A 17,310-nucleotide genomic window follows, 5' to 3' on the forward strand; every position below is an offset into this window, starting at 1 on the left:
AACAATACATAAACTATTTACCGTTGGTGGCGATGTGGGTTCCATGTGGAATTTTTCTGGAAAGGCTCTGCTTAATGTCAGGAGCCTGGCATGCTGATGATACTGTGATAGAAAATCAATCCATGGTTTAAAAAAATTTATAGTTATGTATTTATATATATAAATATATATATGTGGCCATATTATTATATATGGCCAAATTATTATATAAAATCTTATTCTCCCACTTATAAATATATATATATTTTAAAGTGGCAGATTTTAGTCATCCTAAACTTAAGAATCAAAAAACCATGACATTGCTATGTAATACTGGGAACTCAACCTGGCACTCTGTGACAATCTAGAGGGATGAGATGGGGGGATAGGAGGAAGGTCAAGAGGAGGGGATACATGTTTACTTATGGCTGATTCACATTTTATGGCAGTAAGCACCACAACATTGTAAAGCAATTATCCTCCAATTAAAAATAATTTTTAAAATATGGTAATTTATAGGTTTATTATTTTTCAGTCAATAAGTAATATTACCAAAAATTTGAAGGAAAGGCCATCCTTCTAAGTAAACAAACTCTTACTTGAACTCTGAATTGAGCACAAAGGTGATTGAAAACACTGGTTTTATTCTACAGAGAAGCAGTATGGTGTGGAAAAAAGTTGGGGCCTGAATAATCAGACAAACGGGATTTAAATTCTGCTTCAGATATTAAGAAAGAAACATAACTTCTAAGTGCCTATCATCCTGCTTTCATTATACAATGAAGACAGTAGAATTAACCTTCCAGGTAGTAAGCATAACCGTCAGCATTAGTGTGTGTGTATCCTCAGCTGCTGGCTGCAGCTGTCATTTGTCAGCCAGAGTTCAGCAGTATTTAAGCAGTTACATTATGTGAAGGCAAACTCAATTTCGTTTTTATTAAATCATCCAGTGCTAAGATGTATGAACATCTATCTGAGTATTTATAAACTTACTGCAGACTAGAAAGGAGGTATTTCCTGTACCTGTAATTTGGAGAAACAAGATTATTCCCACTCCCCATTGTAGTTGAGAAATGTGATCATATTCTCTCTTAGAGTGAAACAAAACAGGGGCTTTCTTCTTGATGTTTTCCTCATCTTCATGAAACAATACCTGTAATGCATCAAGTTAAGCCCTAGAAATAGAATAATTAGTAAGATCCTGGCTAGATCTCTCTGAACTGGCTGTTCTGGTCTCAAACTAAATATGAATTGGAGTTAGGATTTCGCCAAACTCACATCAAGTTTAGAAGTAATCATAGTTAAGTACGTGAGAACATCAGTGAGATCTTAACAATGATGATAGAGATTGACCTTACAGATGGCAATTCAAATCAGATCTTTCATAACCCAGGGGGGATTTTTAAAGGGGTCCTCTGTGTAGATCACAGACTTGCTTACTCTGCCTAAGTATCTCCAGTCCAGAAGATCTGAGAGCCTCTCGGTTCGATTCCTTTGAATAATCCTCTGGCGGCGTGACTGTTTGCAAAATCCATAGAGAAACTGAGTCAGCTGATTGCAGGAATCATCAGGGGAGCAGAACCGCCGGTCAACGATGTAAATTCCTGAGGGACACAAACGCCGGCGCACAGGTAAAGGTAAGGCTGACCTTGAGCATTTCTACTCCTGTTCCTTAGGCTCCATCATGGACCACATGCTTATCCACTCCCTGACACCTCTACTGCTTCTGCTTCACCTTTTCCCTTCCAAGACTGTGTTTCTCCTGTGATTTCCTTCTAATAGCTCACAACTGTCACTAACACACAGCCAACCAAATGAATGTTGCCAGAAAAAACCTGGCACAACAGGGCTACCCCAGATCGGTGGTCATCCTTGGGGCCACTGGCTAACCAGAGTCTCCAGGGTAAGGACTGAATCTCAGTGTTTTTCAAGTTCCCCAGTGTCCCCACTGTGCACCATGGGGTGAGACTACAGCTGTCACCCAAGCAAAGAAAACGGTGACAGTGTGACTCTGCAAGACCAGAGAATCAGCATGTCCAGGCAGAGCATCCAGCCCATTCTAATTTTTCTTGTTGCTAGGCAACATGGACGTAGAGATGGTGACACCATCTGCCATCTGAAATGTGAATTTTGATAACTTGGTAGATGGAACTTAGAAAATAATTATGCTGACCAATACATGTACTCTAAAGCAGTGGTTATCATATATCACTTCCAGGTAATAGAAGACCAAACCAGTTCAGAAAAATAAAACGGTTAAAAGGCAAGATTTGTCCAACTTTAGCACTCCTTTTGGAGAAGGGGATGGCTACCTACTCTAGTATCCTTACCTGGAGAAATCTCATGGACAGAGGAGCCTGGTGGGGTACAGTCATTGGGGTCGCAAAGAGTTGGACACGACTGAGCAACTAACACTTTCACTTTCACACTTTGTAGTTTGACTTTTAGGCAGTATATTCAATATTAATATCATCCTTTTCTATGAACCATATAAGTAATCTACTTTTAATCAACCAAGAAGTATAAATATTAATTGGGGTTTCCCTACTGACTCAGCAGTAAAGAATCTGCCTGCAATGCAAGAGACCCAGGTTTGATCCCTGGTTCAGGAAAATCCCCTGGAGGAGGGCATGGGAATCCACTCCAGTATTCTTGCCTGGGAAATCCCATGGACAGAGGAGCCTGGTGGGCTACAGTCATGGGGGTCACAGAGTCTAACACAACTTGGCATCTAAACAACAACAAAAAAACAATCACTGGGATAGTGTTAAGAGTTGGGCTCTGTAAAGACCCTGTGCTTTGTTTGGTGAGAGGTCCCTTCTCGCTGGTTGGGTTCATGATGAAAAGCCTCACCGTATGCAGTGGGGTCAGCCACATGCTCCTGCATGAAACAGCCAAAGCCAGAGAGATTGGTGGTCACACTGGGGATGCCCATCACAGTGCATTCAGCTGTCAGGGGAAACAGAAAAAGGCTTGGCTTCAGACCAGCAATTATACTTTCTTATACATTCAGGGAAGGAAAAAGCTCCAGTCCTGGTAACAGCAATGTTTGGTTTGTGCCAGGCACAGCACTAAGCTCCTTACATGCATGAACAAATTTAATCTTCTCAAGCAGCCTGTGAAGTAAGGCTATCATTAGCCTCATCTTACAGATGAAGACATTGAGGCCCAGGAAGGTTAAATAGCTTGCCCAGCTTCACAAAGCCAGGGGATGTGGTGGAGTTGGGATTTGTAGCCAAGTGCCCAGCCCCAGAGCTACTCAGCACTGCTACCTAACACTGCCTCTCTGATTCCAGCTGCCTTTTCTCTTGCTCTGTTCTAAGCTTGTGTCTCTAAGCATATGGCAAGTTTATGCGGTAAGCCGACACATTGGAAAAGACCCTGATGCTGAGAAAGACTGAGGGCAGGAGGAGACGCGGATGACAGGAAGAGATGGTAGGACGGCATTACCAACTCAATAGACATGAGTTTGAGCAAACTCCAGGAGATGGTGAAGGACAGGGAAGCCTAGCATGCTGCAGTCCATGGGGTCACAAAGAGTTGGAGACGACTGAGTGACTGAACAACAAAATACATTGTGGACAAGACCAGTTCCTCCCCTCATTTTCATCTCTTTGGCCACCAATCTCTTCCACTTTCTCGGGTACTCAGTGAAACCATGGTTTGTTTCAATCCTCTATCACCTTTTAGTCAAAACCTTTTCTCCAGACAATCTCAGATGTGTCTTAAGACATGTTACCACACTCAAGAATATTTGAATTGTTAATGTGAAATTTATATTTAATTATGGAATTTTTCTTGGTTGATTAGTGGGCATGAGTGGACAAAAAAAATTTCCGCATGACCCATGTACTCCTATTCTGCAAGTATTTCCTCTTGGTTTAGCTCCAGAGAGTAATGGTTTTCAAATTTGGGGGAAGATGGAAGAGGAGAGGAAGTTGAGTCAGGGATTATTGACTCATTTGAGAATGTGATGAAACCCTAGAACTCCTCCCCAGAAAAATTTTGCCTACAATTCTATGAAACTTCACAGATCCTCAGTTTTATTAAATACTCTTTTACACCCAAATAATAAAATTTCAGGCACCTTTGTAAGCACCGAATATGTCCACTGAATGAAATTAATGAAGTCAGTGTTTATCTTCACTGGGTTTTCTCAAAACATAAAACACAGATTTTAATAATTTCTGGGGTGAGAGTTAGCACCACATAAAGCAATTGTTCTAAAAAATTATCTAATATACGAATACCAAACTTATACCACCAGAGGTTCTGCTATTTCTGCAATTCAAGTTAGGAAAGGAGGGGCCAACTTCCTTAGAGAATGACTCATTCACTATTTGGCACGTATTTCTCACACTCCCTTTTCCATCTACTTATCTTTTATAACACCTTTGCTGGCCTTTATCTTAACAAACTAGATATGGCTCCTCTATCATTTCAGGTTAGGTTTACCTTTGTCCTATGATATGATATTCTGGTGGGAAGTAAGTCAGATAGCCTCTTTATCCAGTATAAATGACTTTCCACATTCCCGTTCTCACTCATGTTTTGATTTTGTACTTTTTTGTTCTCCATATTTACAGTTGAAAATTATGTTACTTACTAGAAATAATAGGAGTAGCAAAGTTGTCAGTTCATCAAGTGAATTGTTTTAATGTATCTCAAAAGATAGCTACTTCATTAAAAACAATTTAAGATAACTGTGTGGGCATTTTACAAGTAAGAAGATACTACCTTCACAAAAGTGGAATTGGTGCCAAAAACAACTTTTAGAACTACAAGAGAGATAACTGGAAGAGTCAGATTAGTAACTTTACTATGTCATGTTTCAAGAACGGGTAATTCTTTGTCAGTCTTTCCCCAAACGTTCTAATGGTTTTACAGCTGCTGGCAAATTATTCTTGCTGGAGCCTAAGACAATAAAAAAGGAACTTGATCAAAAGATGCAGAGCCTTGTCACTCCTATTGTAAAGATTATAGTAACCTATTTATATAGAATTTAAAATTCTATACTTAAATTCTAGGGCCAGAATGTAAAGATTAGAAAAACCTTCCTCATAATTCAGCCCATGACCTCTCTCACCTTAATTGCTGCTGCCCCTTACTTAGACCACGGTGACACTGAGATGCAGAAGGCAAAATGTATTCATTATAAATAAAAATGTTTTCTGAGCCTTTTATTTTCGATTATAAATGGAATTATAGCTGTACTGGGAGGAAAATCTATGATTAGCAGGAAGATGGAAAAGTCATCAATGTCTTCTTAGCATTGGCATATAAAGTAATTGTTTCCTTTTAAATTAGGCTTTTCAGTACAAATACAAATTGACAGCTCCTGATGCCAATGACAACCATGTTAGTAGGATACAGAAAAGAAAAAAAGATAATGGATCTGAGAATCTACCACCTGTGGGAAAAAAAGGGGGTGGGGCAGGTGTAGGGTCTGAATGGAATTATGTCATTGGCATAATGCCTACCACCAAACTGACATTCTATCTTTACCTCTTTTTTGAGAGACAAGGGTGTGAAGATGACTTTTCACCATACATCTCTTTATACTATTTGTGTCTTTAATCATGTGAATGCATTACCTAATTAAAAGATAAATATATCCTTAACTTAAAAGGCATTCTTCTGAAATAAACTTTATAACAATTTCAGAAACAACTGTTTCTCATATTAATCTCCTTGTAGTTAGTTTCTTCTTCATATTAATGGATAAGACTGGTGAATTTAACTAAAAAGATATATTTTTTATAAAACAGTCTTTTTCTTTGGAATGCAGTGAGGCAACAATTCAGATACTAAAATATGCCCAACCACAACCTCTTACACTTATATAAAAGATTATGTATTATGTCCTTGGGCTTCCCAGGTGTCACTAGTCGTAAAGAACCTGTCTGCCAATTCAGGAAACATAAGAGAGGTGGGTTTGACCCCTGGGTTGGGAAGATACTCTGAAGGAGCGCACAACAACCCACTCCAGTATTCTTGCCTGGAGAATCCCATGGGCAGATGAGCCTGGTGAGCTATAGTCCATAGAGTGGCAAAGAGCCGGGCATGGCTGAAGCGACTTTAGCACGCACACACGCATTATGTCCTTATGCTTACGTCAGGAGCGACAAAGTGTAAATCTGACCTCTGGGATAAATCCAACCAAATCACTTTTAAAACAAACAAACAAAACCAGAACCTTAGCAGAAATGACATATAAACTTGGAATATTATATACATGTGTGTAGAATAATATTCTAATACAACTTAAAGCATCTCATAATCTATACATGTCACATACCTGGAGTATAACCCCAGGGTTCATAGTATGATGGAAATACTCCAAGATGACAACCTCGGACAAACTCTTCGTAATCCATGGGTAGCAAGGGGCTGGTGGAGGACAGGAACTCTGGGTGCAAAATCAACTGAAAGAGAAAAAAAATCTAATGAGAAAAAGAGAAAAGAAAGAAGAAATTAGAGCAAAAAAATCTCCTACAATTTTTTTATTTCAGCATTTCGATACTATAGAATCCTTGTGTTATAGACTCAGGGGAAAGAAAGAGAGAGATAAGGGAAAAGAAAAAGGAAAAGACCTGGGTGTTTTTTTCCTCCTCTCTCTATTCTCTGTGAAGATCTACTCTGAGGACCGATTTTCCCTCAAGTTCCCAGGCCTGGATTGGAGGATATAGAGTTGTGTCCATTTTTGTTCTCATGCTAAACTCATCCAACCCAGCCTTTATTGACAGTAAAGATTTTATTTGCTTTTCTAACTGCTTGCCCCGTCTTGTCTTTCAATTTATTCCCACCAGAGGCAGAGAAGAAGGGAGCTACCCTTACACGCTGAGTGAATGAAACTGAGGAACAAGCGCAAGCTACCACCGCGATGTCGCTGAACTGGAGACAGGAAGAGGAGCAGGGCATCCTGAGAGGATATTTTCATCATGCGAGTATAGTGGTCAAAAATAACCTCCAGAGCACAGGTCATAGAAAAATGCAGTACACAACTAGGATGCAATGAGTTTCAGCATTACCTTTCCTTTTAGCATAGTTGATTTTTTTTAAAGTTTATGCAATTTGATTTTACACAGCAATTGTGTTTAAAACTGGCCCACAGCATTTTGAAAAGTTAGCAGTTGGCTCCCGGGCACTGGTAAGAGCCTTTTCTTGGACTGCACAGCCTGTGCATGTGTGTGGGCTAGTCACTTCAGTCGTGTCTGACTCTTTGCAACCCCATGCACTGTGTAGCCCGCCAGGCTCCTCTGTCCACGAGATTTTCCAGGCAAGAATACTGGAGTGGGTTGCCATGCCCTCCTCCAGGGGATCTTCCCAACCCAGGGGTCGAACCTGTGTCTTTTACGTCTCCTGCATTAGCAAGAGGGTTTTCACTAGCACCACCTAGGAAGCCCCGCAACCTTTAATTTTCTGCAAAGGCAGAGACCAGAATGCAGCTGTACTTGGACAGCTATGAATAGAATAGCTACTTAGCTGGTAACCTAGATAAATTAGTTCTATTTCTCCTATTTACTAAAATGATGAATTATGAACTTTAATATAATTATAATATATAAATTATATTACTCCAGTACTTTAAAATCAGATTTTTCTAATTCATTTATTAGAATTTCATTTTAATAACTTACTTAGCTATGAGGGGAGGCTGATAAGTAACCTAAAATTGGTTCGGTGAGAACTTTAATAAAACAGAGAAATAAAATTATATATATATATTATATATTTTCATATATAGTGTGTTTTATATATTTTTTATTTGTTTATATGTAAACATGTTTATATATAACTTGAAATAATGTCAAATTTACAGAGAAGTTGCAAGTATAATGTGAATAGAATTAATATTTTTCCAGATCCATATGAGTATAAATTGCTGACTAGATGCTCATCATCCACAAATACTTAACATGTGTTAACTGCAAACAAGAATATTCCCACTTAAAAAACTAAAAATAGAGTTACCATATGATCCTGCAATTCCACTGCTGGGTATGTATCTGGAGAAAACTCTAATTTTAAAAGATACCATGCACCTCAGTGTTTATAGCAGCACTATTTATAATAGCCAAGACATGGAAGAAACCTCAATGTCCCTTGAGAGATAAATGGGTAAATATGAAATATTACTCCATAAAAAATGAAATAATGCCATTTGCAGCAACATGGGTGGACCTAAAGAGTATCATATTAAGTGAAGTAAGTCAGATAAAGACAAATATCATATGACATCACATATGCATAGAATCTGAAAGATGGTACAAATGACCTTATTTACAAAATAGAAATAGACTCATAGCCATAGAAAACAAACTTATGGTCACCAAAGGAAACAGTGAGGGAGAGGGGAAGAGAGATAAACTACAAGTTTGGGATTAACATATATACACTACTGTGTATAAAATAAGTAAACAATGAGGTCCCACCGTATAGCACAGGAAATGAGACTCATAATACTAATAACATAATGGAAAAAACTGAAAAAGAATATATATGTATATATAGCTGAAACACTTTGCTGTACGGTTGAAATTAACAACTGAAATAAGTGAATATTCTTCCAAAGAGATTTTTTTCCTTTGAAGGAAACAAAACCTAATTTGGGATATACAGCAATAATGATGACAATAGTTGTCCAATACTTTATATATTATAAATCAGTTTCACATATATTACCTCATTTAATCTTAGCAACATTTTGTGATAAGGAGAGTAGACATTCTCATTGTTTTTATTTTATTTCTAGTTTTAGAAATAAGGAAACTAAGACTTTGCAAGCATATGTCAAGAGATCAATAAATAGGAGATCTGTAACACTAAAGAAGAAATGAAATGGTAAAAATGCCCAAAACTAGTACCTATAAATGATGGTTTATTCAATCACAAGAATTACAAATTGGCAAAGAAAATAATGGATAAAGTATTTTCTTCCACAAAACATAATTTTAATTCCTATTACTTGCAAAGTACTGCACTAGGGAAAGAGACCAAAGAGGCAGACACTTGACCGTGTCTATGTCTTCAAGTCCAAAGCCCACTGTACTCTGTTGGCAAATATCAGCAAAGAGGGATTTGAAAGGCATTATGCCTGCTTTGGCATTTCCAAACTTAGCAAAACTCTCTCCAAATCCCATTTTGAAACATGAAAACATCATGGCTCATTCATTTTGTTCCTAGCTAAAGAGAATAACAGCACAACTAAAATAAGAACACAGCTGTTCTACATCCTAAAACAGCCAATGGCAGAAGCCCAGGGCAGAGGAAGGGATATTAGAGGTCAGCCCAAGGTCACAGGGAGGATTAAATGAGATCCTGTGTGCAAAGCCCCCCAGCAGAGCAGCTGGTTCACAGCAAGACCTGGATCAGTCAGCATACAACAAAAACTTGTCAGGCTGTATTTATCCTGGGAGGGAAGCAAGGTCCCCGGAAGTTAGTTTGCTTTCACTGCAGGCAGCACAGGGTCGAGATCTGAAATCTACAGTCTAGACTTTTCTCACTATGCCTTGAACCCGAGGCAGGATTGATGATAAATTAAGATTCAAAATTATCTGCAATGCTTCCTGAATCAAACGGTTACATTAATATAAAAAACTTGTCAATTCAGTTGGAGAGTTAAGAATCACTCTATAGTTGTCTATAAACATGCAGGTAATCCAATAGATACTCATACTGTCAAACTTTTAAAGGACACTATTAATAAAATAAAATACATAATTCTGAACTAACCAAAGTTTATCTCAGTGCTTTGAATGTATATTGTTAGAAAGAGCTATTCTTTAGAAAACAAACTTACAGTTACCAGGAGCTAAGGCGGGGAGGGATAAATGTAGAGATGTAGATTGACACTGACACACTACTATATTAAAAAATAGGCTTCGCTGGTGGTTCAAATGGTAAACAATCTGCCTGCAATGCAGGAGACTCAGGTTCGATCCCTGGATCAGGACGATCACCTGGAGAAGGGAATGGCGACCCACTCCAGTATTCTTGCCTGGGAAATCCCATGGGCAGAAGAGCCTGGAGGGCTACAGTCCTGGACACGACTGAGCGACTAACACTTCCACTTTCATATATAAAATAGATAACAAATAAGTACCTATTCTATAGCACAGGGACTCTACTCAATATTCGGTAATGACCTATATGGGGAAAGAAATTTTTTAAAAAGAGCTGACACATGTATAACTGATTCAGTTGGCTGTTTAGCAGAAACAAATACAACATTGTAAATCAGCTATACTCCAATAAAAATTTAAAACAGACTTTTCAAAAGGCTATTCTTTTATTTCTTTTCTGTGTGTTTGTCTTATATTAAACAGTGAATATCGGAACATGCTCATGAGCTTAACTGCATAAACACAATTTGTATGAGAAGCCTGCTAAACAAGGCACCTATGACTTATTTAGGGCTTCCCCGGTGGCTTAGCAGTCAAGGATCTGCCTGCCAATAAAGGAGACATGGGTTCAATCCCTGGGTTGGGAAGATTCCCTGCAGAAGGAAATGGCAACCCACTTCACTCTTCTTGCCTGGGAAATCCCATGGACAGAGGAAACTAGGGGGCTACAGTTCATAGGGTAGCAAAGAGTCAGATATGACTGAGGGACTAAACAACAACCTCTTCTTTCCATTTCGCTTTCTTCCTTGTGTCTGGCTGCACCTCTCTGCCTGCTCTTGCTTTCCACTTCTTTATCTTACACAGGTATTTCTGTCAATAAATGTTTTCATAACTACTCTTGTCTTGGTATCTGCTTTTCAGAGGACAAAAATTGAGAAAACAGATGAGACATGATCACCAGCTCAAAAAACCCACAGTCTCTGGAGAAATGGACACATTATATTAAAATATATAGAATTCAATGTGATAATTCCTATAATTGCAGAAGATACAGACAAGGAAACAACTGTTCTGTCTGGAGTAGGTAAATGTATATTAAGGAGAAGTGTAAGAAAGAGATGACTTCTAGGTTGGATTCCAAAAAAGAATTGTTCAAATAACAGAAATAAGATTATTTCAGAGGGAAAAAAAATATCAGCAATTACATAGAAGTATGAAAGTATTTCACATGTTTAGGAAATAAGTTACTTGTCCATTCCTGGGAATTGCTTCACTGTTATCAATCTTTTTTAAAAACATCAATCTGTATTTATTGTACTTAATAAATGCCAAGCACAGATAGATCATCAGAGGAAGAGTCAAAAGTTTAGATATGGATGTGACATGAAATTAAATCCCACTGGCCTCCAAAATCAAATCTCCTGTAGGTTCTCAGTCCCTTTGACAGATCCCCAGGTTGGGAAGTCTGTTGTGGGTCCTAGAGCTTTCTTAACAGTGTGAGAATTTCTTTGGTATAATTGTTCTGCAGTTTGTGGGTCGTCTGCTCAATGGCTCTATGGTGGGGCTAATGGTGACCATCTCTAAAAGGGCTTATGCCACATGCCGTGTGACGTAGGTCTGCTTCACCCAGAGCCCCTGCCCCTGTGGCAGGCCACTGCTGACCCGTACCTCTGCAGGAGGTCAAACACTCAAAGGCAGGTCTGGCTCGGTCTCTGTGGGGTCTCTGGTTCCTGGTGTGCACAAGGTTTTGGTTGAGCCCTCCAAGTGTCTCTGGCGGGTACGGGATTTGATTCCAAATGCAATTTCACCCCTCCTACCATCTTGCTGGGGCTTCTCCTTTGCCCTTGGATGTGGAGTATCTTCTTTTGGTGAGATCCAACATTCTCCTGTCGATGGTTGTTCAGCAGCGAGTTGTAATTTTGGAGTCCTCACAGGAGGAGATGAGCACACACCCTTCTACTCCACCATATTGCTTCCCCCCAAAAAAATACCCCCAGGGAATTTGATTTTGGAGGCCAGTGGGATTTGATTATAGTACTTACACAGGACCAGGGAAACAGACTCTTGGAGGGCACAAACAAAACCTTGTGCACATCAGCAGCCAGGAGAAAGAAAAAGTGTCCCCACAAGAGATTGAGCCAGACTTGCCTGCGAGTGTCCAGGAGTCTCTGGCAGAGACATGGGTCAACAGTGGCCTACTGCAGGGCCAGGGCACTGAATACAACAGTGCATGCACAAGTCCTTTTGAAAGAGGTTGCCATTATCTTCATTACCACTACCATAGTTTGGCCTCAGTCAAACAACAGGGAAGGAACACAGCCCCACCGTCAAAAGAAAACTAGAATAAAGATTTACTGAGCATGGCCCCATCCATCAGAACAAGACCCAGATTCCCCCATAGTCAGTCTCTCCCATCAGGAAGCTTCCATAAACCTCTTATCCTTATCCACCAGAGGGCAGACAGAATGAAAACCATAATCAGAGAAAATTAACCAAACTGATCACATGGACCACAGCCTGTCTGACTCAATGAAACTACGAGCCATGCCGTGTAGGGCAACTCAAGACAGACGGGTCATAGGGGAGAGTTCTGACAAAATGTGGTCCACTGGAGAAGGGAATGGCAAACCACTTAAGTACTCTTGCCTTGAGAACCTCATGAACACTGTGAAAAAGCAAAAAGATAGGACACTGAAAGATGGACTCCCCAGGTCTCTAGGTGCCAAATATGCTACTGGAGATCAGTGGAGAAATAACTCCAGAAAAAAAGTAAGAGACAGAGCCAGAGCGAAAACAATACCCAGTTGTGGATGTGACTGGTGATGGAAGCAAAGTCAGATGCTGTAAAGAGCAATATTGCATAGGAACCTGAATGTTAGGTTCATGAATCAAGGTAAATTGGAAGTGGTCAAACAGGAGATGGCAAGAGTGAACATGGACATTTTAGGAATCAGTGAGCTAAAATGGACTGGAACGGGCAAATTTAATTCAGATGACCATTATACCTACACTACTGTGGGTAAGAACCCCTTAGAAGAAATGGAGCAGCCCTCATAGTCAACAAAAGAGTCCTGAATGCAGCACTTGGGTGCAATCTCAAAAATGACAGAATGATCTCTGTTCGTTTCCAAGGCAAACCATTCAATATCACGGTAATCCAAGTCTATGCTCCAACCACCAACGTTGAAGAAGCTGAAGTTGAACTGTTCTATGAAGACCTAGAAGACTTTCTATTTTTTTTTTCATTTATTTTTATTAGTTGGAGGCTAATTACTTTACAATATTGTAGTGGTTTTTGCCATACATTGACATGAATCAGCCATGGATTTACATGTGTTCCCCATCCCGATCCCCCCTCCCACCTCTGTCCCCAAGGACCTAGAAGACTTTCTAGAACTAACACCAAAAAAAGATGTCCCCTTCATCATAGGGGACTGGAATACAAAAGTAGGAAGTCAAGAGATACCTGGAGTAACAGGCGATTTTGGCCTTGGAGTATAGAATGAAGCAGGGCAAAGGTGAACAGAGTTTTGCCAAGAGAACGCATGGGTCATAGCAAACACCCTCTTCCAACAACACAAGAGACAACTCTACACGTGGATATTACCAGATGGTCAACACTGAAATCAGACTGATTATATTCTTTGAAGCTGAAGATGCAGAGGCTCTATACTGTCAGCAAAATCAAGGCCGGGAGCTGACTGTGACTCAGATCATGAACTCCTTATTGCCAAATTCAGACTTAAATTGAAGAAAGTAGGGAAAACCACTAGACCATTCAGGTATGACCTAAATCATATCCCTTACGATTATACAGTGGAAGTGACAAATAGATTCAAGGGATTAGATTTGATAGACAGAGTGCCTGAAGAACTATGGACAGAGGTTTGTGACATTGTACAGGAGGCAGTGAGGAAGACTTTCTTATCACTCCTTGCTATTCTTCGGAGCTCTGCATTCAAATGGGTATATCTTTCCTTTTCTCTTTTGCTTTTCGCTTCCCTTTTCACAGCTATTTCTAAGGCCTCCTCAGATAGTCATTTTGCTTTTTTGCATTTCTTTTTCTTAGGGATGGTCTTGATTCCTGTCTCTTGTACAATGTCATGAACCTCCATCCATAATTCATCAGGCACTCTATCAGATCTAGTCCCTTGAATCTATTTCTCACTTCCACTGTATAGTCATAAGGGATTTGACTTAAGTCATACCTGAATGGTCTAATGATTTTCTCCACTTTCTTCAATTTCAGTCTGAATTTGGAAATAAGGGGTTCATGCTCTGAGCCACAGTCAGCTCCCAGTCTTGTTTTTGCTGACTGTATAGAGCTTCTCCATCTTTGGCTGCAAAGGATATAATCAATCTGATTTCAGTGTCAGGCTTCAGCAATACGTGAACCATGAACTTCCAGATGTTCAAGCTGGTTTTAGAAAAGGCAGAGGAACCAGAGATCAAATTGCCAACATCCGCTGGATCATTGAAAAAGCAAGCGAGTTCCAGAAAAATATCTATTTCTGCTTTATTGACTATGCCAAAGCCTTTGACTGTGTGGATCACAATAAACTGTGGAAAATTCTTAGCTGGGAATACCAGACCACTTTACCTGCCTCCTGAGAAATCCATATACAGTTCAGGAAGCAACAGTTAAAACCGAACATAGAACAATGGACTAGTTCCAAATTGAGAAGGGAGTAACGTCAAGGCTGTATATTGTCACCCTGCTTATTTAATGTATATGCAGAGTACATCATGAGAAATGCTAGGCTGGATGAAGCACAAGCTGGAATCAATACTGCGAGGAGAAACAACAATAACCTCAGATATGCAGATGACACCACCCTTATGGCAGGGGGCAAAGAAGAAACTAAAGAGCCTCTTGATGTAAGTGAAAGAGGAGAGTGAAAAAGTTGGCTTAAAACTCAGCAATCAAAAAGCTAAGATCATGGCATCCTGTCCCATCACTCCATGGCAAATAGATGGAGAAACAATGGAAACAGTGACAGAGTTTATTTTTTTCAGCTCCAAAATCACTGCAGATGGTGACTGCAGCCATTAAGTTAAAAGACACTTGTTTATTTGAAAAAAAGCTATGACCAACCTAGAGAGCATATTAAAAAGTAAACACATTACTTTGCCAGCAAAGGTCCATCTAATCTAAGCTATGGTTTTTTCAGTAGTCATTTATGGATATGAGAGTTGGATGATAAGGAAAGCTGAGTATTGAAGAACTGATGCTTTTGAACTGCGGTGTTGGACTCATGGACTGGAAATCCAACCAGTCAATCCTAAAGGAAATCAGTCCTGAATATTCATTGGAGGGACTGATGCTGAGGCTGAAACTCCAATACTTTGGCCACATGATGCAAAGAACTGACTCATTGGAAAAGACCCTGATGCTGGGAGAGACTGAAAGCAGGAGGAGAAGGGGATGATGGAGGATGAGATGTTTGTATGGCATCACCAACTCAATGGACTTGAGTTTGAGCAAACTCCAGGAGATGGTGATGAACAGGGAAGCCTGGTGTGCTGCAGACTATGGGGTCACAAAGAGTTGAACACGACTGAGTGACTGAACTGAACTGTGACATGAAATGTTCTGAGAAAAGCAGAAATCAAAGAGGAAATAAGATGTTTTCTTGCTCCCACTATTTTCCTTCCAAGACACAAAAAACTGAGAAGGACCAGTCTGGAGTAAATTACATGAGAATGATGACAAGTGTGTGTTGACTTACTCTGTGGAAGAATCCTGCTGAAAAAATGTAAAGAGTGACGCAGTCTTGGCAGCAAGAGTCCTGCATTTCCAGGAGAAAATGTGCAGCCTGGCTCTTATATGTGTGCTATGTGTTGAAAATTTGGAAATCCACAAACACAAATGAGAAATAAAAAATCACTCATATTTCTATAGCACAGGGCAATATACACATACATGTGGGTCTATGTGTAGATTGTTTGAAATGAAGGAGTTAACACAATATGGAGCATTTTATAAACAGCATGGATCATCTAATGCTGTACTATTAGCTCTTTCTACTATTATTAAAATTTCTCCTGCCTTGATCTCTGATATATTTATCTTTTTCTTTCTTTCCCTAATCTTTCATCTTTTAATCCTCTCTTGAAGTTCCCTTGGGTCAATATTTTCTTCATTCATTCCACCTAGTCTTTTGACATGGCAAGGTCATCATTCCTTGGCCTCCACTACTGCCCACATGCCAATAGCCTCCCTCACAATGTCCTTATAAACCCCAGACCTATGTTTTCTAAGTACCTCTTAAGCATCTTAACTTGAATATCCCATATGTAACTCAATCTATGAAAAATTGAACTTCATTTGAGATATGACCCTGAAACCAACTTCTTTTAAAGATTTTCCTTAGGTTCTAGATAGTGTGGGTTACATCCTAAAGCCTTGCCTTCTGCCTCTTCCTCACTCTGTGCCCACTGGTCACTTAAGTATGGTCTTTTTCTGCAGGCAACCATTCCTGCCATTGTTCCATCCTCTCCGGAACTTCTGAGGAGGCCTTTGGAAGTGGCCCTTGGTATCTCTCACCTGGACTGATGCAGTAGGTCCTTAACTTGTCTCCATGGCATCCACTGATGCCTATGTCAACAACTGAGTGCAAGATGAGAAATACATTTAAGAATAGACTGTATTTTCCCAAGGGACTTTACAGAGAAGAGTAGAAGAATATTTAACATCAAGAAGGGGTAGAGTTAAGGCAAAGCTTGTTTTTTCATGTGGAAAAATTTCAGAAATATTTGTAAACAGCAAGGGAAAGAGCTAGTAAGCCTATAATATAGAAAAGGGTAAACAGGGTGCATTTCCTAAGAATGTGGGAGGAAATAAGATCCCAGAAAAACTCTTAACAATCTGAAGGAAAAGAAGTAAGAATGAGTCAAAATCTGTATGTGAGGCCAGTATGAAGGGACTGTGAAGGAGTTTAGAATTCATATCATCTGCTAAAGGCAAAAGAAAGAAGGGACACTGGGACCTTCCTTTCAAAAAGACTGGTAAATTCTTAGGACAACTTGACCTTGAATGCTGGTGGATGGAAGTGAGTAGGAATAAGCTATGATCTGTTGACACATTTACCCTTGTCTCCCACACCTAACCCCGTGCCTAGAACGTAACACACCCTCAGTAAACATCATGGAGATTAAGCTCCATTGCAGCAGAAACAAGAGCTTATTCAACACTGTGCTTCATCACTGGAGAAACTCAAAGAGTCAAAAGAACAAATTAGTCTACAGGAAATTATATAAAGCCATCATTAGCCACATTCTCTGAAACTAGAAGCTTCTCATACTACGCCCTTAAATTGAACTTTATGAGGAAGAAACAAAGACAATTTATGTTAATCTCCAAGATTCATTCATTAAACAATTCTTAGACCATATGTGCTTCATTAAAAACGAGGCCATTTCCTGATGCTTGCTGACAATATTTGACAATGAAAATGAAAGCAACATTACAACTCAAAGCCATAAA

General features: G+C 39.5%; 1 protein-coding gene across 4 annotated transcripts in view; it reads right to left on the reverse strand.

Annotated features, from left to right (window-relative positions):
• The window catches only part of GYS2 (glycogen synthase 2), a 59,179-nt gene that overhangs the window by 3,608 nt on the left and 38,261 nt on the right, over nt 1-17,310 (reverse strand). For all 4 annotated transcript variants that reach the window (XM_070453734.1, XM_070453737.1, XM_070453738.1 and 1 more), the window contains 4 exons: nt 6,278-6,404; nt 2,833-2,928; nt 1,420-1,583; nt 22-102 (listed from right to left, as the gene is read on the reverse strand). In XM_070453734.1, coding sequence (XP_070309835.1) covers nt 22-102; nt 1,420-1,583; nt 2,833-2,928; nt 6,278-6,404 — 468 coding nt within the window. The remainder of the gene's footprint in view (nt 1-21; nt 103-1,419; nt 1,584-2,832; nt 2,929-6,277; nt 6,405-17,310) is intronic.

The sequence above is a fragment of the Odocoileus virginianus genome, chromosome 23, assembly GCF_023699985.2.
Source record: "Odocoileus virginianus isolate 20LAN1187 ecotype Illinois chromosome 23, Ovbor_1.2, whole genome shotgun sequence".
Taxonomy (NCBI): Eukaryota; Metazoa; Chordata; class Mammalia; order Artiodactyla; family Cervidae; genus Odocoileus; species Odocoileus virginianus.